The sequence below is a fragment of the Uloborus diversus genome, chromosome 9, assembly GCF_026930045.1.
Source record: "Uloborus diversus isolate 005 chromosome 9, Udiv.v.3.1, whole genome shotgun sequence".
NCBI classification, from domain to species: domain Eukaryota; kingdom Metazoa; phylum Arthropoda; class Arachnida; order Araneae; family Uloboridae; genus Uloborus; species Uloborus diversus.
The window spans coordinates 115093028-115117621 of NC_072739.1; the positions used below are offsets into that span (position 1 = coordinate 115093028).

At 31.4% G+C, this 24594-nt stretch overlaps 2 protein-coding genes across 4 annotated transcripts in view; both read left to right on the forward strand.

Moving 5' to 3' along the window:
- The window catches only part of LOC129230450 (uncharacterized), a 76960-nt gene extending 76469 nt beyond the window's left edge, over nucleotides 1-491 (forward strand). Inside the window, exons 13-15 of the mRNA XM_054864849.1 lie at nucleotides 31-129; nucleotides 212-273; nucleotides 380-491. Of these exons, the coding sequence (XP_054720824.1) occupies nucleotides 31-129; nucleotides 212-273; nucleotides 380-491 (273 nt within the window). The remainder of the gene's footprint in view (nucleotides 1-30; nucleotides 130-211; nucleotides 274-379) is intronic.
- Nucleotides 492-2674: 2183 nt separating this feature from the next.
- LOC129229886 (uncharacterized) lies at nucleotides 2675-18912 on the forward strand. Of its 3 annotated transcripts, XM_054864266.1 has the most exons (6): nucleotides 2675-2752; nucleotides 2846-2941; nucleotides 6898-7114; nucleotides 10859-10983; nucleotides 13775-13866; nucleotides 18813-18912. In XM_054864266.1, exons 1-5 carry the CDS (start codon nucleotides 2678-2680, stop codon nucleotides 13829-13831), a joined length of 570 nt encoding a protein of 189 aa, XP_054720241.1. In that variant the 5' UTR covers nucleotides 2675-2677; the 3' UTR covers nucleotides 13832-13866; nucleotides 18813-18912. The 3 variants fall into 3 exon arrangements, with proteins under 3 accessions (XP_054720241.1, XP_054720242.1, XP_054720243.1); XM_054864267.1 differs by lacking the exon at nucleotides 13775-13866 and having other exon boundaries at nucleotides 18813-18905; XM_054864268.1 differs by lacking the exons at nucleotides 13775-13866; nucleotides 18813-18912 and adding an exon at nucleotides 13146-13190.
- Nucleotides 18913-24594: the final 5682 nt, after the last annotated feature.

Below are 24594 nucleotides of genomic sequence, written 5' to 3' on the forward strand. Positions count from 1 at the left end.
TAAATAACTGCTTAAAATTTTTTTTCTTAGAACATAGATGCTGAAATACAGAAAATAAAAAATTCGCTCCAATGTATTAGAGAGATGTATAGTTTACATAATGCATGCGCTGTTGATCTATGGAATCAGGTAACTTGATTTCTTTTTTTTTTTACAAATAAATGGACAGCTTTAGCATTAAATTAAAAATTAATGATTTTTTTGTGTGCAGAGGCAAGGAGACTTCTTTGAAATGGAGAGAAATACCGAAGACTTGTTTAAGAGCTTAACTCAGTAAGTTACATTTGAGAAAAACAAACTACTATCAACCAAAATTGTTAAAAAAAAAAAAAAGGGCACTAATTAAAAGTATTTTTTTTTATTTTTATTTTTTACACAGGTTCCAGGAGGATTTACCGAAAATGTACAACGATGCATTTCCTTCAGATTATGATTATTATTATAACAGTTTGAAAGACTCAAAGGAAAATGTAGGTTTTCAACTTGGCTGATTTGGCGAAGTTGTGATTCTTTCAAAATACTTTTCAAAACGATCTATAAACAAAAATGTCAAGAAAGCACAAAATTTCACAAAACATTGCATACAAGTTTTGTGCTTTTATTAACATTCTTAATTTTTACTTTGCAGCAGAAAAGTCTTTTTGTCTTATGTTTCTATTATTTCAAATATTCTGTTCTTCCATGCATGCATGCATACATACATAGTGTAACAGCACTAGTCCATTTGTGCTGGTCACAGACATGCTTAAGACATAGCTCGCAAGTTAACTGAATTTTCTGACCCTTATAATGTTTTAAGACTTTTTAAACTTTTTCTCTCATCTAATGTTTAGCTGCTTCTGTATCCTCTGAATTTGTTAATTCTATCTTTATTTGCTAAATTTTGAAAAAAAGGTCCGACCCCAGTAATAGACACCGAAAAATCTGATGCTAACCAGCAACAGACAGGGTGAGAAAAGGTTGAGTAATAGACAAAATACCTTTTTTATCTTCAAAGTGTACATAAGTTCTTTATTTTTAGAACTAAAGCCTTATTAAATTCAAATGAACATGAAACACCAGCTCATCTTGTAGCGGCTGTTCATTACCTTCCACCACTGCTTTATAAATACCAACTAGCTTATAAAATTCACTCTGATAACACTAGATGTCTACAACATATTCATGGGCCGCAACAACGTCAGTTTTACCCGCCTAAAAGGCTTATTATTTAAATCTAAACTTAGGACTGTCTAGTACTGGATCCTTGCCTGTGGCTGGTTACCTTCCCTTGTCGTCTCAGAAGGAACATTAGGCAACATTTAAAAATAATTTTAAGAATTTGAAAAAGGAAAAATAATATCTATTTTGCAATAGTCTCCAAATTATTTGCCGAATGAGGAATTTTTTGGGAGATCACAGTGATTTCCCATCGGGGCTCCCCTCTGGCTTTGGCTATCATCAGCGACTGCTGTCTCCAAACTTTTGGGTTCTACTGAGGGTAGGCCGAATTGAACCCTATTAGGTTGGACCCAATGGGTTTTTTTGAAAAAAAAACCATTATTTAGCCCACTTTTCGGTTTTTAAAAATTTTCTGAGAAGTTTTTTAAAAAATAATTAATTTAAATACTTTCACAATTTAAACTTCTTTTTTATTTGTTCTTCACCACAGACAATGGACATAAAAAGTGAATTTTGAACTTTAATAGTATTTCTTAACTCTTAACGGCGTTAAAAAAATACTTCAAAAATTTTAAATAAATGTATTTAACTTTTTTCTTAACTGGGGTCATTAAATTACTCAAATTAGCTTGACTAAGTCCTGTCACGTCTGATTTTCTCAATATATGTAGGATTGTACAGAGGAAACTACTCTAGCTAAAAGGCTTTAATGTGAATTATTTTCTGCAAACCAACACATCACAAATCTCGAATAAACAAGGTATATTTTTTAGAAATTAGCAGATTTTTCAAATTGTCGACAGAAAACAGAACAGAGTGTACAGTATTTTCATTATCTTACGAAAAAGTTTAATATTTCTTACTCTGTACACAGAAATAGAAAAACAGGCAACATAAAATTCAAAGAAATGTTTTGATTAAGCTGGAATTCAGTAAAAAAGGATTTAAACTACTTTAGGTTCTACAGTAGTTTTGCATAACAGAATGAAATACAATAAAGTAAAGTGCAAAAAAAAAAAAATGTAGTAATTAAAAACAAAAAATAGATTTTATCACTTGAGAAGTAACTTTGCCTTAACTGTTGGTAATAATGAAAACCAAAAAATCTGAAACTTCACCATTCTTGTCTTTTGTCGTCTTTTATACTTTTGTTCAGAAAATGCTGAATTTTAACTAGTTTTCCTGCTTTTTTTACCCGAAGACAATTTTCGTGCTTTGTCCATATACTTACGCTACAATATGTTACAAGTACCCCACATTTTCCCTAAAAAAAGACAAAAAAAAAAAAACACATTTCTGTTTAAAAACCCAACTTTAGTTAAGTTTTATTTAAAAAACCCAAAAAACCCTGCATCCATGGGCTTTTTAAAAAAACCCCGGGTTTTTGCCAACCCTGGTTCTACTGTGTATAAAAAATTTTGTATTAAGACTTGTTAAGCGCTTCTTTAGTACATTTCTTGATAGTTTAATAAGCATAATATTATGACATTAACAATTTGAATTTCAGGATGAAAACATGCATTGTCAGTTGAAAGACTTTCATAATAAAATGAAATGTGCTGTTCGATTATGTGCTGAAGAAAACCAAAAGGTAAGATGATGAAAATCAAATTTTGTTCCACTTACTGATTATTGGACTGTAATTAGCATTATAATTTTTAACTCTCATAACTTTCTTATAAAGCTTGTTGATAAAGAAGAGAAAGAAATTAATCATCTTCTAAAAATTCTCTTTGAAAATGCGAAAAGGAATTTTGATAGCACTTTGTTTGAGACTGAGGTAAGTAATATTTTTTATTCACATTGATAATATTTTAATGTGAATTGTTACTGGCCGTAAAAAAATGAACAGTTAATTTGGTGTGTATAATTATGCTCTTTCAAGATAAAGTGGGTTACAGAAGTATTCACTGTTTATAAATGTGCATTGAAACTACCTGTGATTCGTAACGGTGATCTTTTTTTTTTTTTTTTTTTTGAATACAATCCTTTTAAATGATGACCATTTTTTGACAACTAGAACTTAATATTTTTAACACCATATGAAATGAGATTTTAACTATTTATAGTAGGGGAACCCAAAGTGTTTTTGGGGATTTACTCAAGCGGGTCAGATAAACATAGTGGAGATACCTTACATTGTGTTGAGTACCTACACCAAATGTTGGCCTTTTTTGTTGGTGGACGAGTCTAGGACAGCCCATTCGATTAGTAAAAATATAAATAATCATCAGATTTATTGAAGCGCTTCAGATTAAGATAGGGTGTGTTAATTACTCGCTAAAAAGTATACATTTAGAAAATCTGACAATTTGAGCGTGACGTACGGGTGTGGAAAGGTTACAAAGTTGCAAAAAACAAAAAAAAAAAAACGTTGTCTTGGCACTTTTGAGCGTGGTTGGTTTTTCTTTTTTTCTAAGAAAAAAAAATACAAAATCTTGAAAAAATATAACCGGCCGATGTCTTGCACGGTTTGTAATATGAGCTGATTTACCCATATGATTCGCCTAAAGAAACAACCAGGGCATGCAAAGGGATCTAGACAAATAATATGGCTATCTTGAAGCATATGGATTACTGACATTGGTTATTGGCAGTATGGTTACTGAAATAAACCAAAATATCAAAACACTGTTATGAAAATTAACTGAAAAAATGTCACAAGTCAAAGAAGAAATAAGGATCAACAAACTTAAGAGCTTAAGTTTCCAAAATTAAAATTAAGGGCCAGAATGCCATGATCTATTTGTTTGGGTTCTCAACCAATATCAACAAACCATCAATCACCAAAATGTCTTTTGTCACAAGAAACTGAAATAAACATACTATATACGATTCAATTTTTGAATCTACAGTTAGCTTTACAAGTCCTATGTCTGCTGCTAAAAGAAATACTTTTTAAATAGTGATGGAAGCTGCAAATGGGCATAAAGGAAGAGATGCTCTCATTATTGCAAAACTGTAACTGAAGTAAAAGTACTGAAATGCCAAAATTCAACTTGAAAAAGACTTTTATTGCCAAAAACGGTGTAGGTAAAACTGTTGGGAAGCAAACAGAAATTTTCTGTGCATCCATCCCTTCATTCATGAGTTCTGGGCTGTTTTACTTTGGTTTTGAACATAAAGCAAACAGAGCTGCATAAAGTTTTTGAATGGCATATTTCAAATTTTAAAATTTATAAGCAAGCAGTAGTTAATTTATAACTCACAAAGCATCTAAAAATGCATCATATGAGTTCATTATTTCAGTTTAGTACAGAATAAAAAGTTTTTAAATGTTTTGACAAAATTTATTTAGAATGTTATAAAACAGGAAATTGCTAAAACTTTTATTGATTCGTTGAAAAGGAAGGAATTCTAACACTGACCTCAAATTTTTTTATGGGAATTATCATTGAAAATAGAAAAACATTTTTTTATACTAATTTTGCTTAAAAAAAGAAAGAAAAAAGCAATTGGTCGAAATTTCAATGCAATTGTGGCAAATCAAGAAATGGTTTAAAATTTTTCAAATTTTTTGTTTGCATTTTGCTATACAAATGGCACCTTTTCTGCGCTATCTATCACGAAATTAGAAAAAAGGTATTTTCAGTATATTCTAGTGCGCATCCCTATGCAGCAAATGGTCTTTGTACCAAATTTCATGAAAATTGACGAACAGTCTTGACCCTAGGGACGTGACAGACATCCAAACTTTCTGCTTCATCATTAGTTGAGATTGATTGTACAAAGAATATTCATAGCATTGTACAACCCAAATTCAAAATAATAGGATACTTCTGACTTTTTGAAAAAAAGTTTGTTCTAACCAAATATAAGTAAATTAGGAAATTAAATGAACATGCCACCTTTCTTAGACCTTAAAGTGTGCATTTCATTTCAAATATACTCAATTAAAAATCTTAGACAGAATAATCCAAAAGTTTATAGTGATGAAGGTTTACATTGAGTCAAAAAATTAGAATATTCAAATTAATGGGGGAAAAAACACTTTCAAATGAAAAAATATCAGTACTAGAATGCATCATTTTTTGCTGGATTCAAAATGCTTTAATCCTTTCACACCGGGATTTTACCACCTGTTTACAGTAATCATTTCTGACCATACCTTTCCATACCTTTTAAAATGTGGCAACGAGCTCAATTTTTTGGCAGGCACCAGGTCTTGAACCGCTTTCTTTAGGTTTGACGTTGCCACAAATGCTTGATCGTATTGAGATTGGTAGAGTTGCTTGATGAGTTTAATACCGAAAGTCCTCTTTCTGTTTAAAATCTGAGTTGATTTAGAGACATGACAAGGAGTAGAATCTTGCCGAAAGATAAAATGTGTCACTAAATGTCACTGCTGTGCTTTAGATGACGTATCACGCAGTACTACTGATAAACAGCGGAGGTCTCACACTGTTTTATTTTAAGATATATTTAATTTCCTAATTAAAGCAGCCTTTATGCACCCACAAACCGAAAAGGATGTGTCAAGTTGGAGAGAACGTCTTACACAAGATTTCTCATACGCTTTTTTTTTTAAACGTTAAACCCGAACACCTTTTTTTGTTCACAGATATTTCAAAAAAATATTCATCACAGAATATAATACTTTTCCAACCTTGTTGCCCCTATATAAGCTTCTCTTTGCTCTAGGACAGTCATGCACGTTTCCGCTTCATGTTTATCTTTGGTCTTCCTTCGTAGACCCACAATTGCAACTACAGTTTATTTAACCATCCAAGTGTAGTTGGCGTGGACAAGATAGCTATACATTCTTTCCAACACTTATGGACGTAAGAAGAATTTTTCAAAGATTATTTTGGACAATTTACTTTAACTTGAGTTTGTCTCTGCTAGGTGTAACAATTTCTCTACCTCGTTCACTTTGGTTACTTTTTAGTTGGTCAGTCCTTCTATATTCCTTTAAAATCTTACATACCATAGATTGTGAAACGTTCATTTGAATTGAGTTGGTTAGTTTTTTCTAACTTTAAGAAATGATACAATATGTGACTTCGTTTTTTCCCAATTTATTACCTTGAGCCTCATTTTTAGCAATAAAAGGTTTTTAAAGGAGCGTAAGATTACCCGGGCGCCAAGCTCCATACTTTTGACAAACTATCGGTTTTCAGGTATGCAAATATTTTTGCTATTTTTTAAAATTCACATTGAATGAATAGATTATTCTAATATTTTGATCCATATGAAAAATCTATTTCTTCAATGTATTAATGATTCATAAGTTGTTAAAATAATATCTCAAAAGTTGTTTAAATTGATTCACCCATTCATGAATAATGTGTTTTTACTCTTTAATTTGCATGAGTCAATTTTTCCCGATTTAAAGAAGAGTTTTGTCCAAACAGGTCTGATATTCTATTATTTTGAATTTGGGTTGTAGACCAAATCAGATGAATTGCAGCTCATGATTCAGCCAGGTCAAAGCTTTAGCAAATTGATCTAAGCTTTGGTAAGGTTAAAGCTTCATTCCCTCTGTAATGATAACCACTTTCGTAAAAAATTTCACTTTTTTCCTAATGCCATTCTTATCGACAGGTGTGAATTTCCCTCTTTCTTTCTTAATCAAAGCTAACAATATTGCTTTTGAACATGTGCTGGAAAAAAGTGTGCTTAATATGCCATTTTTTTCCGTTAAATATTATTTTTTAATTGTTAAATAAATTATTAAAAAATAATAAGATTTCTTGACTGTTATACTTTACTCTGTCTGATATAATTTCTTTTTAGACGACTTCAAAATATGTTTCTAAAGAGTTAGAAAACATGCAAAAACAGATTTCCTCCAGCTACTTTGATTCAAAAGAAAAGATCAGAGCAAATCTTTCCTTGGTACCAGAAGTAGAGCGGTGTTCTATACAGCTACAGTCTGTTCCACAAAATGTATTACTCGTTAGCGACAGGTGCCTGAACTTAACTTCTGAAGTTAATGCTGTGAAAACTTCAGGTGAATCAACTTTTTTCATGAATAAAACTTGTCTTTGACTTGGTTGAAGCTATATTTGAAATAAACATTGATTTAGATGTCAAAACAGACTTCTTTTTTGAATTATGGTCTTCCCCTTTTAAGCTAGCTTCTGTCTAGTCCCCGTTTTTGACCTTATAATGCATTTTTCTTTTGCATTCGTAAAAAACGAGTACAGAAATGTCTATTTGCAAGGAACTGACTACAAATGAAGGCCCTCTTTAAGGTGGGGTTCATTAAATTGTAATCGTTCGTGACAAGGCAGAGGAAGTAAATGACAAGAGGAACATACAATGGGGAGATAGGGACATCAAGCTTTTTTTGATAAGAACGTTTAATGAAAAACAGTGTGATATGTCGCAAAGGGAATAGGCGTTATGGTGAAATGTGAAACTTTGCGACAAAGGGGAGAGCGATCAAAAATTTTCAAAAGTGCATTTGTCACTTTTTCCCCTAAACTGTAAACAAATCCCAAACACGATTTTTTAAAAAATTACACTATTATTGCGACGTCCAGTGTTTTTGAAGAGACAATTTTTAATGTAGCAAGAAGGATTCGTTCATTTGACTGTTTGGAATTTAATAATTCTAACCGCAGTGGTAAAGCCAACTTACTCAATAATATGAAACTTATTAAGAGAAGCATTGTTCATGCAAAAGTTTTACGTATAATCTGAGTTCTGCAGGATCATTTCATTTGGGAAGATTTCGACAATTGTTAAATTGGCGGGCGCTCTTCATCTATTGGCGTCAAATTTTTGGCACCAATTGCAGCTCGAGAAATGTTTTTACTTTGCAAACGAAAATAAAGAGTAGGGAAATGTATATTTGCATACGGTTGCCACAAAATAGAGACGGTCCATGAATAAAGTTCCGGTTTAAGGTGGGGTTCACGAAATAGTTACAGTTTGTGACAAAGGAGAGAAAAGACGATAAGAGGGGCATACAATGGGGTGAACGTGACAACAAGCCTTTTTTTAATAGGAACGTTTATGAAAAACAGCGTGACATGTGACAAAGGGAGGAGGAGGTATAGTGAAGTGCAAAACATTGTGACAAAGGGGGGAGAGGCTTAAAAATGTTGAAAAGTATGACATCAGTTATGCCCCGCCCTTAACTATAAACAAATCACAAAGTCGACCTTTTTAAAAAATTGTACTATTATTACGACGCCCAGTGTTTTTGAATGGTCAGTTATATTTTGACAGGAGTTGAGTTCGTTCATTTGATACTTGGAAATTTATATTTCTAATGACAAAGAAGCAACTTACTCAGTAATAGTAGACGTTTTATAAGTAACATTGTTCACACAGAAGTTTTACGTATAAATTGAGTTTTGAAGCTTCATTTCATACGGGAAGATTTCGAAAATTGGATAATTGGTGATTTTTATCCATTGGCATCAGTTTTTTAGTTTCCAATGTCAGCACGAAAAATGGTTTTCCTTTGCCTACGTAAACAAAGAGTAAGGAAATATTTATTTGCATAGGGTTAGCACAAAGCAACATGATATCCAAAATAAAATTATTCAAGCCGGCAATTTGTCGACCACACCAATTTCTCAATGGGGTTGTTTCCTTCAATCAAAAGTACTACTTTTAATCACTGAAATAGATAGAATAAGAAGAAAAAAAATGTTGAGCCAGAAAAAACTTTCATTTTCTCAACAGTTGTATTTTAAAAACTTTTTTGAATGCCCGATTTTAAAAATAAGGTGTGGTCTTTATGATGTTATAAGTGATGTACTTTGGCGAGCGACTTCATTGCCATGCTAAATATTTACGGTTTGCTCTCAACCGCATTTTCGGGTTATGATAATTTGCGCTGTGCGCTAATGGCATCAGTGAGTGGCATTTTATCGCTTTTGATGCCAAAAAATTAATTTCAATCTGCGCACTGATTAAAATAGTTGTTAAAAAATATTAAATTTATTCAAATTATTTAAAAAATGGTTAAACCCTTTGTTTTTAGGCATCTTCTTTCAGTAAAAAATACTTTGAAAATTTCGGAAACAACCCCATTACCGAAATATCCCCTTTCATCCATTTATTTTGAGATTATAGGTAAAAAGAAAATTGGAATAAATTATTACTGTGGTATTGTGTGTTTGTATAAAAATTGTTATCTTTTCAGATATGCAGTAAACATGAGTAAGAGTAGAAATAAAAATGTTGGAAATAGTTAAATTCATTAAAGTTTTCTCAAATATTCATTTAAGAATATGGTCGAATTTCGACCACTGGGCGAACACTAGTTCTCATAAATAGCTAAAATCGCAAATTGTTTCAAACATGTTTTTTTAGTATCTTAAGCTGATTTCTAGGAATAAAATATTCCTCACTCATCTAAAAAAAAAATAATAATAATAAAAACGAACAAATAAAATAGGAGCACCTTTTAAACAAAGCAGCAAATACACTTTTTTCCATTAAAAGAAATTCTTTAATAGCTTTCAAAACAAAAAAATAATAAATAAATAATAATAAGCTCATTAAAATATACATCATATGAACGATAAAAAAAATCGTTTCTTTTTCCCCTGTTGCTAAAAATAATTTTTTAAATGAATTAATGCACTTACCAAAAGAAATAAAAACAATAAAATGTCAACTTAAAGAAATAATTTTCATTGTCAAAAAAAAAAAAAAAATCGTCTGCGCATATCTTTATGTAGAAACATAAATGACTTCGAGTTCATTCACTGAAAACTGAATACCTAAATTAAAACTTTAGCGTGAAAATAAAAACAAGTCATATCAATAATAAGTATTTCACAGTTAAAACCATAGCTGGGGAGTCGGAGACAATCTCATTTTGAGATAAAGGAGTCGGAATCAAATATCCAAGAATCGGAGTCAGTCATTTGTCCTTTGTGTATAAATTTTTGCCAAAGCTACGAAGTCAGAGTCGAAGTCCGATTAATTGTCGGGCACAGGAGTCGGAGTCAGGTGCCCCTAAATTCTCGGAGTCTGGAGTTTGGCGTCAAGACTTCTTTCCAACAAAATTTGTTTGAAGTAAATCCGCCTTCAAGTACGGAATCTACATTGACTTTCTGTTTCCCCATAAGCGCTAATGTTAAGGGATTGGAACTGTTCAAAATTGAAAAATCAAATAGATATTTCAAATACAAGTTTTCATTAAAAGCTTTTTCCTACAAAGTTTGTTTGAAGCAAATTCGTCTTACAGTTCGGAATTGCCTTGAATTTCCCCGTAGGCGCTAATGTTAAGTTTTTTTGAACTGTTCAAAATATAACAAAAAATAGTTCAAATCAAAAAGTGAAATTAGGGAATGAGATGACCTCGCCGAGATCTTTCAAACAAAAAAAAGTTTGTTCGAATTGGACAATTGATTCAAAAGTTATTAGGGGGGGATAGACAGACAGACCAACAGACATTTTCTCCCATCTCAATACCGTACTTTCCAATTTTTAATTTTTTGATATTTAATTATTTTACCTTTTTTTCACTTTTTTTTTTGTTTTTCGCGATGTTATTAAGATGCATTAAGCCTTCATTCATGCTTTTTTCTTCTTTTTCTGACTTTTACTGGGAAAGTAGGCTAAAAGCGACGTCCAAGAGTGATCAACCTCCATGAATGACCACTTTTAAGAGAGTGGTCGCCTTAGAGAAATTTCAATTAGTTAATGAATGTCTATTTAAACTTTAGTTTATTCTTTGAATAAAACAAAAATTCACAAGCAACATTATTTAAATTTTTATTTTTAGAAATGAATTTATTGGATCTTTCCATGTCTAATTTGAATGCTGCAGCAACATTTACTCCAAACAGAGTTGTAAAGAAGCTGAATTCACCAGAAGAAAGAAAAAAATTAATTGATAGAATCCAAAAAGTATGAATTTCAAATTTAAGTATATTACTAATAAAACTAGTATTTGTAATGCATATTAAGATTGAAACAATTTGAAACTGAGGCTTTTCCCTTTTGCCTCTTAAATTTGTTCTTTGTGCCCGTTTCTTTCAATGTCTTTGTCGATTCCCTGCTAGAATACGTATGATCTCGTGATTGTTTTATTTTGACTACGCCTAAATGTCCGTGATGCAGTTCATCTAAAATTCTTTCTCTATACAGCTTCGGAATGCATACATGTTGTCTGTACATTATGCAACCATCTTGCAGACTGTACTCCATCTCCCTTCCCTTCAGTTCACCTCCACTTTCCAGGATTCGTAATAACGGACCGAGTTCTTCATCCCTTTCCATTTCTTTGGCTAAATCTTTTGCTGTCGCTGCCAGCGTTTCAATTTGATGTAATTGAAAGATATCAATGTCATCACGTATAGCCAATTGTTCCTAATCCATTGGTAAACGTGAAAGAAAGTCTGCATTGCTGTGTTCTTTAGTTTGATGATAAATAATGTCAAATGATTGCAGAGTCAACGCATAATGCAATAGACGTGTAGCAGCTAAAACTGGCAAGCCTTTCTTTGAGCCAAAAAATTCCAGTAGGGGCTTATGATCTGTAATTAGCGTAAATTTGGTATTTTTCATGTAGAGAAAACATTTCTTTACTGCCCAGACTATAGCTAATTCTTTGTCCATTTGAGAATATCACTGTTCGGTTGAAGAAAGCGTTTTAGATGCAAAAGCAAGCAGACGTTCTAAACCATCCGGAAACTTATGTGACAATACTGCTCCCAGTCCAACTGATGACGCATCAGTTGCCAACAAAAGTGGAAGTTCCGGGTCGTAATGTGCTAAAATTCTTTCCGAACCAATTTCGTCTTTGACCCTTTGAAAAGCATCCTTACATTTTTTTATCCCATTTCCAGGGAACATCTTTTTTTGTTAACTCATGCAAAGGATAAGCCAGTGTAGCTATCTTTTTTGAAAAGTACAAATAAAAATGTACCAACCCCCTAAATGATTTTACTTCATGGACATTTTTGTATTCCGTGGAATTTTTAAATGCTTTAACTTTTTCTGATGTTTGGGACAGTCTTTCAGAGTTTTTCTTATACCCAAAAAATTATATTTCTTTTTGAAAGAATTTACTTTTTTCTTTGTTAATTTTTAACCCATGAACGCGACATCTTTCAAAAAATTCTTTTAATCTTACTAAATGAGTTTCAACATCTGGAACTGCAATTCTAGCATCATCAAAAAATATTTCAACCCCCTTTAAAACCTGAAAAACACTTTCAATGTATTTCTGCCAGACCGCCTGAGCGGCATTTACCCCATACATTAACTTTTTACACAAGTAACGTTCCTTGTGTGTATTTGTTTTAAATAATTTTTTGACTCCCAGGGTGCATTTTCATTTGCAAATATGCCTGAGAAAAGTCAACCTTGGAAAACACCTTGCCATCACTCAGTGATGGGAAAATATCTTCCATTCTAGGATTCTAGGAAGCGGGTGTTGTTGCACTTTTAAATTCTTATTTAATGTTACGGAATAATCTGTGCACAACCTATCTTTACCATTTGATTTAATAACCGGTACATTCTGAGTTGCCCAATCTGAAATATGTACTTTTTCAATTATACTTTTGCGTTCCAATCGGTCAATTTCCTCGCCAACCCTATTTTTCAATGCAAAGGGCATGGGCCTAGGTCTGCAGAATATAGGACTAGCATCAGGTTTTAGCTCTAATTTGCATTCGTAATTTTTAATTACGAATGCAAATTACGCTTTAAGCTTGAGTGCTTGTACAATTGCTTCATTTTGTTTTATGAGATCCTGAACCAGGGCCTCCATTACTTTTCAATCCAAAATGAAAATATGTATAAATTTCCTACCTTGAGCTGTCTTCGGGTAATTACCCTATCCTTTTTGTTGTACACAGAATTTTTATAGCACTACATTAAACGTTGTGTTTCGTAACACATGTTTCGTAACATGCTCGTCGCCACTGTTATGGTTCCTTTTATGGAACCTATGCAATGGGTTATTGATCATTCACACATTATAACACTAGACTTTTCTATTCTAATTACTACACTGACTATATACAAGACAGTGTGTGTCGCCAATGTGCACATTTCTGTAGTTCGTTCCGATCTGATCTGCTCTGCTCTGAGAGGATGTTTTCCCCAGTGACATCAGACTCTGACGTCACTACAATTACAATAGCGGAGTTTGATACACCACACCATCCATTACGCATCATAGAACGAGCTTTTCTCAGGTATGTGAGTTTTCTAGCTCACTTTTTCATCCATCTGTAAAAGAACACCATCGAAAAAAATTAATTCGAAAAAAATGTGTTTTTAACTATTGGTGTAAATGAAAAAAAAATAAAGATAGTAAATTTGAGCTACAGCATGTGGAAAACAGACCATTAATGTAACTGATTTTGATAGCTACTTTGGATGACAATATATTTTACAAAATTATTATCTATGCTTTGAAACTGTAACCTATTAAACACAGGTATTTTCATAATAGAATTTGGAAATAAAAGCTTTTGAATAATGTTTGCTCAATTTATGATAACGGGAAATCCAGGAAAAAATTTCGCCACTATGTTTACAAGACTGCAGAGTCTTGCGGGCAAGAGTTTACATGAGCTACACAAAATCTAATTAGCTTAAACTCGCAAAAATAATTGTAACTTTAAAATAAAAATTATTATTAATTGTTTTTTAAATTTTTAAGAGTTATTTTCTTTACAATTAGCTGTTAGCTTTACAACGTGCTTCACATGAAAATAAGGCCTCTGCATTTGAAAAATGAAAAAATATCTCATCCGTTTCGGTTGTGAAAGAAAAGTAAGTATTGGGTATATTTAACTAATAATATCTCAAATTAAATCGATGCATTTAGTAATGTGAGAAAACAGATTTATTATATCTGCACCTCAGAGTCAGACTGACGTAAGTCACATCATTACTACTGTTGGAAATAAGGAAACATTCTTGGTCATGTGCCATGTAAATATTTTTCTAAACGAAATTTGTTTTGACATCTATTTTAATGTGCTAAAACCGTTTCTGTTCACTTCTGAATTGAAGAAGAAATACTTTATGGTTTGCATGCAACTGAGCAATCGCAGTAGCGATTCAAGGTGTAAAACATCGATGAAGTGATTATTCTTCCCTTCGATCTTTTCTTTACTACTCGCGGGTAGGTGCATGTAAGTGCAATTGGTAAATATATGCCCAGATGGCAAATGCTGGAAAATATTATTGCAGAGTCGGCAATCATGTGAAATATGAACTGAAATTCTACTTGAATAATCATGAAAACTTCTCAAAATAACTTTTATAAAAATTTATTCAACTAAAACCATAAAACACTATTGTAACTTACAAAAACTTAAAAACAAACTAAAAACAAACAACTACCCACGAGTAGTATTAAAAGAAAAGATCAAAGGAAAGAATAATCACTTCATTGAAGTTCTATACCTTGAATTGCTACTGCGATTGCTCAGTTGCATGCAAATCAAAAAGTATTTCTTCTTCAATTCAGAAGTGAACAAAACAGTTATAGCATATTAACCTACATGCCAAACCAAATTTAGTTTAGAAGAATATTTACATGGAAGACAGGAGGCACATGACCAGGAATATTTCCTTATTTCCAACCATTCGGCCCCCTCATAAACCTCCTTTCCTTTACAAAAGGAAAAGCTTTAGAATATAATACGAAACTTACATTTTTTTTGAAACCAAACTATGAAATAGAAAATACACTCCTACAAAATTCAACAACTTTATCTTTAACTAGAGGCTTTGTAAAAATGTCAGCTTTATTAAGTTTACTACAGTCGAGTCCCGCTACAACGCGATCCGACTTATGCGAAATGGCTATAATGCGAATTTTTCACGAGTCACGAATTTTAGAGCTAACGCGAATTTTTCACCCACAACATGAATTTTTTAGAAGGAAGTATCAGCTTCGTTATTGGCTACTAAATATTGATTTCGTGAATGTTATTACGTCCCTTTGAGCATCACTGACAGCCAAAGTTCCCATGCCAAACTAGTCTAGTGCATCAAATAACCATAATGGCACCTTAGTGTCACCTTCCTCTAAAGTTAGAAAATGTGAAGAAGAAGAAAGTTTCTGATAACTAAATTTAAAAAGGCTAAGATTCTCGATATGCTTGAACAATTACAAAACGTCGACGGTAGCGCAACAACAAGTATGAGTGAATCTTCCATATGTGCAATTAAAAGTCAAAACAAAAAAATATCCGTAAAAGTTTAGAACTTATTCGTTTCAATATTGAAGCTTGCAGAGCAGTCTAGCGAAATAAAAATAATGAAAATGGAAGCTATGCGTGCTCTTTCATTGTGGAATTATAAAAAGATCAGGTAGAGGAGATGTAACCACAAATTGTAACATTTTAAATAAAAGGTGAAGCGTATTTAAAAATGTACTGGTTTAGAATAACGATTTGATCTTGGAGCATAAATCATCACTAGTATCCTCATTTTGTAACTCGTAAATATTGCTACTGTATCTACTGTACAGTACTATTTTGTGCATCATTTTAATTTTACTGCATGCATTGCGTACCGTGTTGTTTTATTTTATATCTTTTATTCCCATTGGTCATTCATTTTGTGCATCTTAAGTATTTCATGTTGAATAACAGTTTTTTATTTTTTAAATACAGTAAAAGTTCAGTTCTTTATGGAAGAAACTGTAATGGTTAAGGAATGCTTTAGAGCAGTTTGAGAGGTGTTTATAAGTGCCTAAAAGTATTTGGTATGCTTTAAAAAATTTGTAAGCATATATTTTTCTACAACGCGAAATTTCAACTTATGCGAGGAGTCTTGGAGCGCATCCCTCGCGTAAGTCGGGACTCGACTGTACTTATATGTTTAATGTCCAATACTTTATCATTCAGAAGATTACTAATAAAATGAAAATTTATGTCTATTTGTTTAGTGCGATGATTCTCAATAGGCGACTTTGAAAAATTAATAGCAGCCTGGTTGTCGCAATACAAAACTTTAGAGTACAAAACTACTAATCGAATTTTTCTTGAACGGGTCTATAAACCTTCCTTATGAACCACTCTATTAGTGAAAACTGTGTGAAATGTTTAAGGTTATCGCAATCAGACAAACAGAGGCGACATAAAACTTTGTTTTGTAATATGTAGTGATCAGGGTTCATACTCTATTTGGATGAAAAAATTCCATGCCTTTTTCATGACTTCAATGAAAATTTTCATGACCTCTTAAACTTGATAATTTTTGGAAATGAGCATTAGCAAAGCGTCTACATGAATGCCACAACCTCATTGAAGCACTTACTCATAATGGAAAAAATATAGGCGTACACTTAAAAAACTAAACTCTTCTTTTATTTGTTTTCATCATGTAAATTTAAGTAAAGTAAAAATCAGTGAAACGAATATGATAATGCTTAAATGTCTGATATTGTTTTTATAAACAGGCAGAATGATATTGAATGGGACAAAGGTTGAATGAGTCATCACCAAGTTTCAATAAATTTGCTTCAAAAGTTGCCTTTTAGTGTCAACAGTGCATTTAATCATCCATGTTACTTGACAGTATGTTGGTTCTTTAAAGTAAAGCTACATAGTTTAGTTTTTTTTTAGGTTTCTATATTAGATCTTTTTCGAAAAAACCATTTAGTAATGAATCAATCTTCTGATTCAAAAGTATACTTGTTTTATTTATTTGCACATTTTCAAATGCATATAGCTTAATAGGTTCAAGAATTCCAGAACATGTTTGATTCCTGACATTGAATGTAGCAGTGGGTTGCATGGATTAGTTTTGCGGGCCGTATGTTGGGCACTTCTGTTTTAGAGTATTAGAATCCCTCTTTTTCTGTATTCTATCGCCTGACTAAAGATCTTTATTTTCTAAAACCTTCAACAAATTAAGATGAACTCTGATAAGTTTAATAATAGAGTTCTCATGAGAGATCGAATCAAACTCGGATGCAATTGAATTGCTTTTTTTTTTTTGAGTGGGCGTGGAGAACGTGAAATTTCGCTACTACAGAATATGAAACATAAGAAGTGTTGAAAATAACAGTAAATTCAAAATAAGTGATGTCCAAGCAGTAAAATCACACCGCAAAAAAAGGCAAGCAGCTGCGACAGAAGTGGATGCAATAAGATTTCAAAATTCAGATTTGATTTTGGGATCGTTCAATTTTCCACTTTTAATAGCTTTTATGTGCTATACTGTTAAACCACTCAGCTATACTGTTAAACCACTCAATATTTCTAATGCTCCTTTAATTACTGTTACTTTCTCTTTGTCAAGGACATTTTTCCATGACTTGAAATAAATTTCCATAACTTTCAATGAAAATTTCAATTTTCCATGAATTTTCCAGGTCTGAAATTCGCTTATTTTTTTCCCATGACTTTCCAGGATTTCCATAACTCTTACTAAGCCTGAGTGATACATGTACAGACTGTTATGCCCCCCCCCCCTCAATAGAAGGTGGTTTCTGGCTGCCCTAGTGGTTGTAACTGAGAACCAATTCTTATCTTTCAGTTTTTAACGTACAAGTAATGCCACACTTACTATGCTATTAGCACAACAAAAATTTGAACAGAAACAAACTAGGATTTGCGTGTATTACCTGAAAAAACTAGTTTAACTCATATTAAACTATAGCTAACTTTAATAATGAACATAATTTCATTACGTAATTCACTCTCATTAAATTTAATTGAATTTTTTTGCACAAGAATACAGTATTTTTTCTAAAATTGCATACCATAAATAAGTTTTGAAACATTATTCTCGATTTATTTTTAGTTATTGTTCAACAATTGTTTAAAATTCTCTTAATTATCAAATTAATATTAAAGAAATTTCGAAAACCCCTGCTAAAGCTTGTTTTTGTTTTCCAGTTTTTGCACTTGTCTTGGCAAAAATGCCATTTTGCCAGCAAAATGACCAACCCTTTATATACAGATGTATATATAGATAGATATTTATTTGATCAGCAGTGTTATGGTGTCGGAATGCTATTCTTGTTCTGCTTCTTAAAAAATGAATTCTCCTTTTAAATAAAATTAGTGATGATCCACAATTATTGCTGACTGGTTTTCCAGTAGTGGAAAATTTAAATTCACCTCTAACATATATATATGTGTGTGTGTTATTGGTGAGAACTAAATATGACATCTTATCACACACAAACGTTTAATAGACAAAAATACATAAAAACATAAATTACCAGTAGTAACATAAATAATAGTAGGTCGTCGATAAGTGCGATTTCAATCTGTTTCCTGCGTCACATCTAGGAGACTGTATCTCTCCACCTGTATATGTAACAGTCAAACCCGATTAATGGAATAGCCATTTTGACACGAAAAAGTATTAATAAGCGGGATATTCCATTACCCGGGATCAAAATAACACAATGCATTGATTTGGTACATTGAAAATACATTAAGTGGGATATTCTTTAAACCAATATTCTAATAAGCGGGCTCGATTGTAGTATAGTTCAAACAGTTCTGAAATTATTACTGTTTATCTGTTGGGAAAAACACCACATATTGCTCATCCAGTTCTATACTGCCATGAGTGCAAATTTTTAGTTTTTAATTTATGGTGGTATTGCAGTGTTGTTATATTACAGATTGGACTTTGAAATGAAATAAATTTTAACTTAATAATAATAAACATATATTAAATATAATATAGTTGGAATTAATACCCATTAAGATTTTAATATTTTTTAATTCTGTTAATTTTAGGTTGTATCAAGTGAAGTACAAATGAATTTCTTCAAGACAAAGGCATTTGAAAAATAACTTTTAAATTTATTTTAATGTTTTTACTATTTTTATCTTGTGCACATACCATTTTAATCTTTAAGTTGTAAATAAATTTAATTGTATTTTTTACCTTTTAGTTTTTATTTTATAATACTTGTTAGTTTTGAAAAATTTTATTAAAAAAAGCCTGAATTATATATTTTAATGACTAGAAATGTCATAGCTGCCAACGTTGAAAGATGAAAGTGACTGATGCATAAAAATATTTTTTTAAATCTAAGTAGAAATTCCTAAATTGAGTCTATATACGGTGAAATTCGAAATTGAGATTACTATTTTTAACTTTTTAACTGAAATAGAAAACTATAACTTTTAGGTTTGAAGGGGGAAAAAATGTTTTAAAAGATGTACAGTAGAAGACGGTTATAACGCACACCTTTGGACCAGAGCTTTTGCATTATACAGTTTTTTGTGTTATATAGATCATTTTGCAAATTTTGAAACTAATATTCAAAATATATCTATAAAAAAGCACTTCAGAGTGAGTTTTATCTGCAATGGGTATTAAAGCACTAACATTACAATTAGTCATTCACAAACAAATATGTTTCGCAATTAAAAGAAAGTGAAATATCCTGCACTTCTGCTAGCTTCATGTTTTGCATAACAGCTACATCTTCAAGAGCTATCTGGTATTTTCTGCTTACTATGAATACTAATTTTCATTTAAAAGCTTTAAATTAAGATGGAAAGATGAAAAACTTCGAAAATTTAATTTGCCTAACAATTTTTATGTTTGCAAAGCAAAACAGAGGGATTTTTTAAACTTCAAAACCTATTGTTTACTTCTGAAAAGTTGTGCGGTTTATAGAGAATTGCGTTACATAGGTCGGCGTTATAAAGGCATTCTACTGTATTTGCTTTTTGTTCCCTCTGGGTCTTTTCACGTCAAATCGCGTAATGCCATGTGTCGTCATGCCTCAGATTTTGTCCATTTTTTAATGAATAGATTGATATAAATGATATAACCTAAATTTTTTTTTTAATTTCGATTTTTCATCACTTCTTGTAGTCGCCTTTTTGGCATAAATTTAGAAAAATCTCTTAATACCTTTATTTTTAAATCAATTAAGCTAAATTAGGTATCAATTTCAAGCCAATACTTTTCTCCTTCAGTATCAAAAACAGAAAATATTCTGTGAATCGTGGGGTGTTGCCACTCCTTATCAAAAATCTTTTTATGCTTTTTCAATTGGCAAATTTAACAAGTCATATCCCGTAGAACCAACTAATATCTGCATCATTTTTTTTTCTTTTTTTGTAGCTTGTTATCTAAAAAGAATTAGAAGGTTGTTTTTTGTTGTTTTAAAATTAAAAATTCAAGTTTGTTTTTCAGAAAATTTACTTCAAATACACGTTTTCCATAACTTTAAAGCCCTTTTGAGCTTAAAAAATCCCAAAAACTTTTCAGAACAATTAATACTGGAAACATGAACGTGTTTGGTTTGCGAAACACCTGACAATGATCATCTGCTCATACATTACTCATCCAGCCAAATCTAGATTTCTCTGAAGAAGATTAAATTTGCTGATTGAAGTATATTTAAAAATATATTTGAAGCTGATTTTAAAATTGATAAAAATCAAACAGAAGGCATTAAAGGAAACTTTGTAAGTTGTTCTGCAATAAAAAAATAAATAATGTGCAAGATAACTTTTAATTGAATTAAGAAAGTGTAAATTTTTAAAATAAATGCTATCCACATAAGCTTGCCATTCATTTACATCTTAAAATAATTTAATCTATTTTTTAATCCCATTAAAAGTTATCTTCCATTTTTTTTCTTTATTGCAGAACAACTTTCGAAGTTTCCTTCAATACCTTCTGTTAATGAGCTCTTTAAAAAGATGAGAAATTAAACACATTTTCTTTGTATCAAAAGATGAGAAAATCAAAATTTTTATTAATTTAAAAATAAGTTTCAGAGATTTTAAAATATACTTCAATCAGCAAAAATAATCTTCGGAGAAATCTAGAGTTGGCTACATGAATAATATCAGAGCAGATGATCATTGTCATGTGTTATGCAATATAAACAGGTTCATGTTTTAAAACTTTTTTTACAGTAATTCTTTTTGTCTTTTAATGTCGAGAAAAATACAAAATGTTGCCATTAGAAATGTTTTTTAAGATACAGTAGAAGACCGTTATAACGGACACCTTGGGACCAGAGCTTTTGTGTTATACAGGTTTTTGCATTATATAGATCATTTCACAAATTTTAAAACTAATATTCAGAATATATCTATATATTAGCACTTCAGAATGAGTTTTATCTTCAATGAGTATTAAAGCACCAATATTACAATTAGTGATTCACAAATAAATATGTTTCACAATCAGAAGAAAGTGAATTATCCTGCACTTCTTCTAGCTTCATTGTTTGCATAACAGCTACATTTTCAAGAGCCACCTAACAATTTTTATGTTTGAAACACAAAACAGAGGGAGTTTCTTAACTTAAAAACCTATTGTTGACTTCTGAAAAGTAGTGCGGTTTATAGAGAATTGCGTTACATAGGTCGGCGTTATAACGGTCTTCTACTGTATTCTTATTATTCTCAATATTTAGTATATTTTCAATCATAATCATAAGTTTTTTCCTTCTTTTGTGTCAAGTCTGAAACTGAGGTTTTTGCACAATTCTTTTCCAAAGTGAACAGCATTTTAACAAGTTCCGACCGACACATATCTGACTTTAGATAAGGAGTGGCAACATCCCACTAGTCACAGAATACCTTCTGTTTATACTGAAAGAAAAATAAGTATTAGCTTGAAATTGATACCTAATTCAGCTTAATTGGTTGAAAAATCAAGAAATTAGAGATATTTTTCTAAATTCATACTGAAAAGGAGACTCTAAAAAGTGATCAAAAGTCGAAATTTTAAAAATCTCCAAATCGCAATTTTCATTCAAAAATTCTAAAAAAAATAATTTGAGCTTGTCTTATAGATATCCATTTGTAAAAAAATAATGGACAAAATCTGAGACATGACAACACGGCCGAATATTTAATTGGGATGATTTGACGTTGAATGATCCTCTTGTGAGTGATAATGTTTCCTTGCAGCAGGTAAACAATTCCGAAATTCAAAGGAAAATCTATAACATTTTACATTTTTTGAGACATAGTTTTAAGAAGAAAAACAAAAGTGATTCATGCTAGTGTGTGAAAGATTTCACTTTTGTGATTTTAAATCGTCTTACTGTTGGGATTTTTCTTGAAATTTTAATCTCAAATAGGTTGGGATTTCGTTGTTTGGATGAAAATTTGGGATATATGGTCGGCACCATGCTGAACTAACGAATGAAAAATCCTGTTTTTTAAATTCAACGTTTTCTGTAGTACTCAAAAGGGGCTACTGGTTATAACTACTTCAAACAATAGTTCTTTTACTCTAAAAGTTACCTATGAAAATTAGAATGTTGAAAATAATGAAACGCGTCAGATGTAAAAAAAATTATATTCAATGTTTTGGCTCTCCTGAAAAGTGCCAATTTTCACATTCATTTGCTTAGCATGATGCCGACGATATGGATTTTATTAAGGGGTTTGGGGGATGCCATCGAGAGTCGGGAATCACCTGAATTAATCTGGAAAATTCACAGCTGTGAAAAGTTAGTAGTTTAGTTCAAATTGTCTTAATTCTTTTAATTTTGGAAGATTTCAATAATAGTGTGCGCCTAAAATGGCATTGATTGTATGTAATCAAATTAATCAAAACTTCTTGGCTAATATCAGTTAAACCAATAATTAACATAAATTATGCATAAATTGTTAAGAAAATGATTCAAAAAGCTATTTCAAAGTCAGAGCGGAGCTCTTTCATTGTGCAAGAGTATATTCACATAATCTTTTTAGCTATGATACTTCAATAACTGTCGATAGATTCGCTGCAGAAATGGACTAAATCACATAAAAACAAAAAAAGTGACTTATTTTTCAGTGTTAACCCTCCTGGTGGCAAGGCTGAGTACACTCAACTTGGTCTATGAAGTTTAATAGTGAATGAACATGTTATGCAGCTAAGAGGGTTAAATCACAGTATTGGCCTCACTCTCCTGAGCCCCACATATGAAAAAGAAAAATCATTTTTTATTTAAAAAAAAAACAGGTGGGCAAAGCTTTTTCAAACCCCGAATTTTTAGCGTGAGCTGTATGGTATGTCCAAACTAGGTCGATAACCATAGAATATTAAGATTGGTAATGAGTTAGCTAAAAATATAGATAATTTTGTGAGCCAACATTGCAAAGAATAAACAAATTAGTGTTCTAAAATCTGTGTAACTATAAAATTTGCAGTTTGATATTAAGCTATGCAGGTTTGAGGGAATGTAACTCATTAAATGTAGCCATTTAAATGTATTCAGCATTTTTACATTCAATTTATAAGCACAGTCGGACCCTGGTTTAATGAATTCACTGGGACTGAAACTTTTATGCGTTAAATCGGGGCGATTTGTAATATTGTGGTGTGAAAAAAATGTATAAAAAAATGCACTTTACCTAAAACCCCTAATAAGCAACTGTGCAAAAATATCCATAATTAGAAAGTGTACACTTTTTATTTAGCATTCCACAACGTATTACACGTGGTTAATTTGAAATTGTAATCTACTGAGTAATCGACGTTTGACAATTTCCTTGATACTCAACTCGAAATAGTCCTCTTTCGACTTTATAAAGAGAAGGAAATACTGTGTCTTTTGCAACTAGTGCAGTAGAAATAGGCAAAAACACCTTGGGGTCAAACAAATTGCAACAGAAGTTATTCTTGCGGTAAATAGTAGGTAACACACTCCTAATGAACATACTAATTTGAAAATTCATGAAAAATTTAAAAAAAAAAAAATCGTGTACGGTATCAAATGAAAGGAAATTTCCTGCTGAAAAGGAATGTAATATGGAATACTTAAAGAGAAGCGAAGATGCTAAAAACATACATCTATATTGTGGTGAAAAATGTGGTTTTTTTTTGGCCGCCATCTTGAAAAACCATAAAATGTTTTTTTTTTTAAATCACGTGTGGTATTAAATGAAAGGAAATTTCATGCTGAAAATGAATATAAAATAGGATAGTTAAAGTAAAGTGGGCATAATGAAAATTTACATCCGTATTGAAGCGAGAAAAGCTTTTTTTTTTTTGTCGCCATCTTGAAAAATCATGGAAAATTTTTAAAAATAAAAAACATGTGTGGTATCAAATGAAAGGAAATTTCATGCTCAAAAAAAAAAAAAAAAAAAAAAAAAGATTTTGATTCAGACTGAGGAAAGGAAATAATGAAATAGAAACCGAAGCACTGAAGTCTTTTGTCTTGAAAAACATTATTTATTCATCTAAATGGTATAAGAATGTGGATAACTTTGCGTCAGACGACATTTTTCAAAACGGATGAATAAATACATTCTTTATAAAAAAATTAACTGGGAAGAAAGAACAAAATCATACAAAGGAGTTTTATAAAATATTTACATCATCAAAATGAAATCTCATCTTCATCCAAAATGTTTCCCGTGTTTGTGCAGTTATTTCCACAACAGTTTTTACAAATTACTGAGTATGGAAGTCCATATCGACGACATATATATTTTGTAGTGTCACATGGTTCTTCTAGTATATTTTTTCACATACATTTAATTATATTTAAGAGTTGATCTAGTGCTGGGTTCAAGCCTGAATATTGTCTGAAATTCTCCA

Bases quoted from the DNA above. Each gene is read 5' to 3' on its own strand.
- LOC129229886 (XM_054864266.1), top strand. From the start codon at position 2,678: ATGCATTGTCAGTTGAAAGACTTTCATAATAAAATGAAATGTGCTGTT. The intron at 2,753-2,845 runs GTAAGATGATGA...TTTCTTATAAAG, and splicing joins GTGCTGAAGAAAACCAAAAG to CTTGTTGATAAAGAAGAGAA. The intron at 2,942-6,897 runs GTAAGTAATATT...ATTTCTTTTTAG, and splicing joins GCACTTTGTTTGAGACTGAG to ACGACTTCAAAATATGTTTC.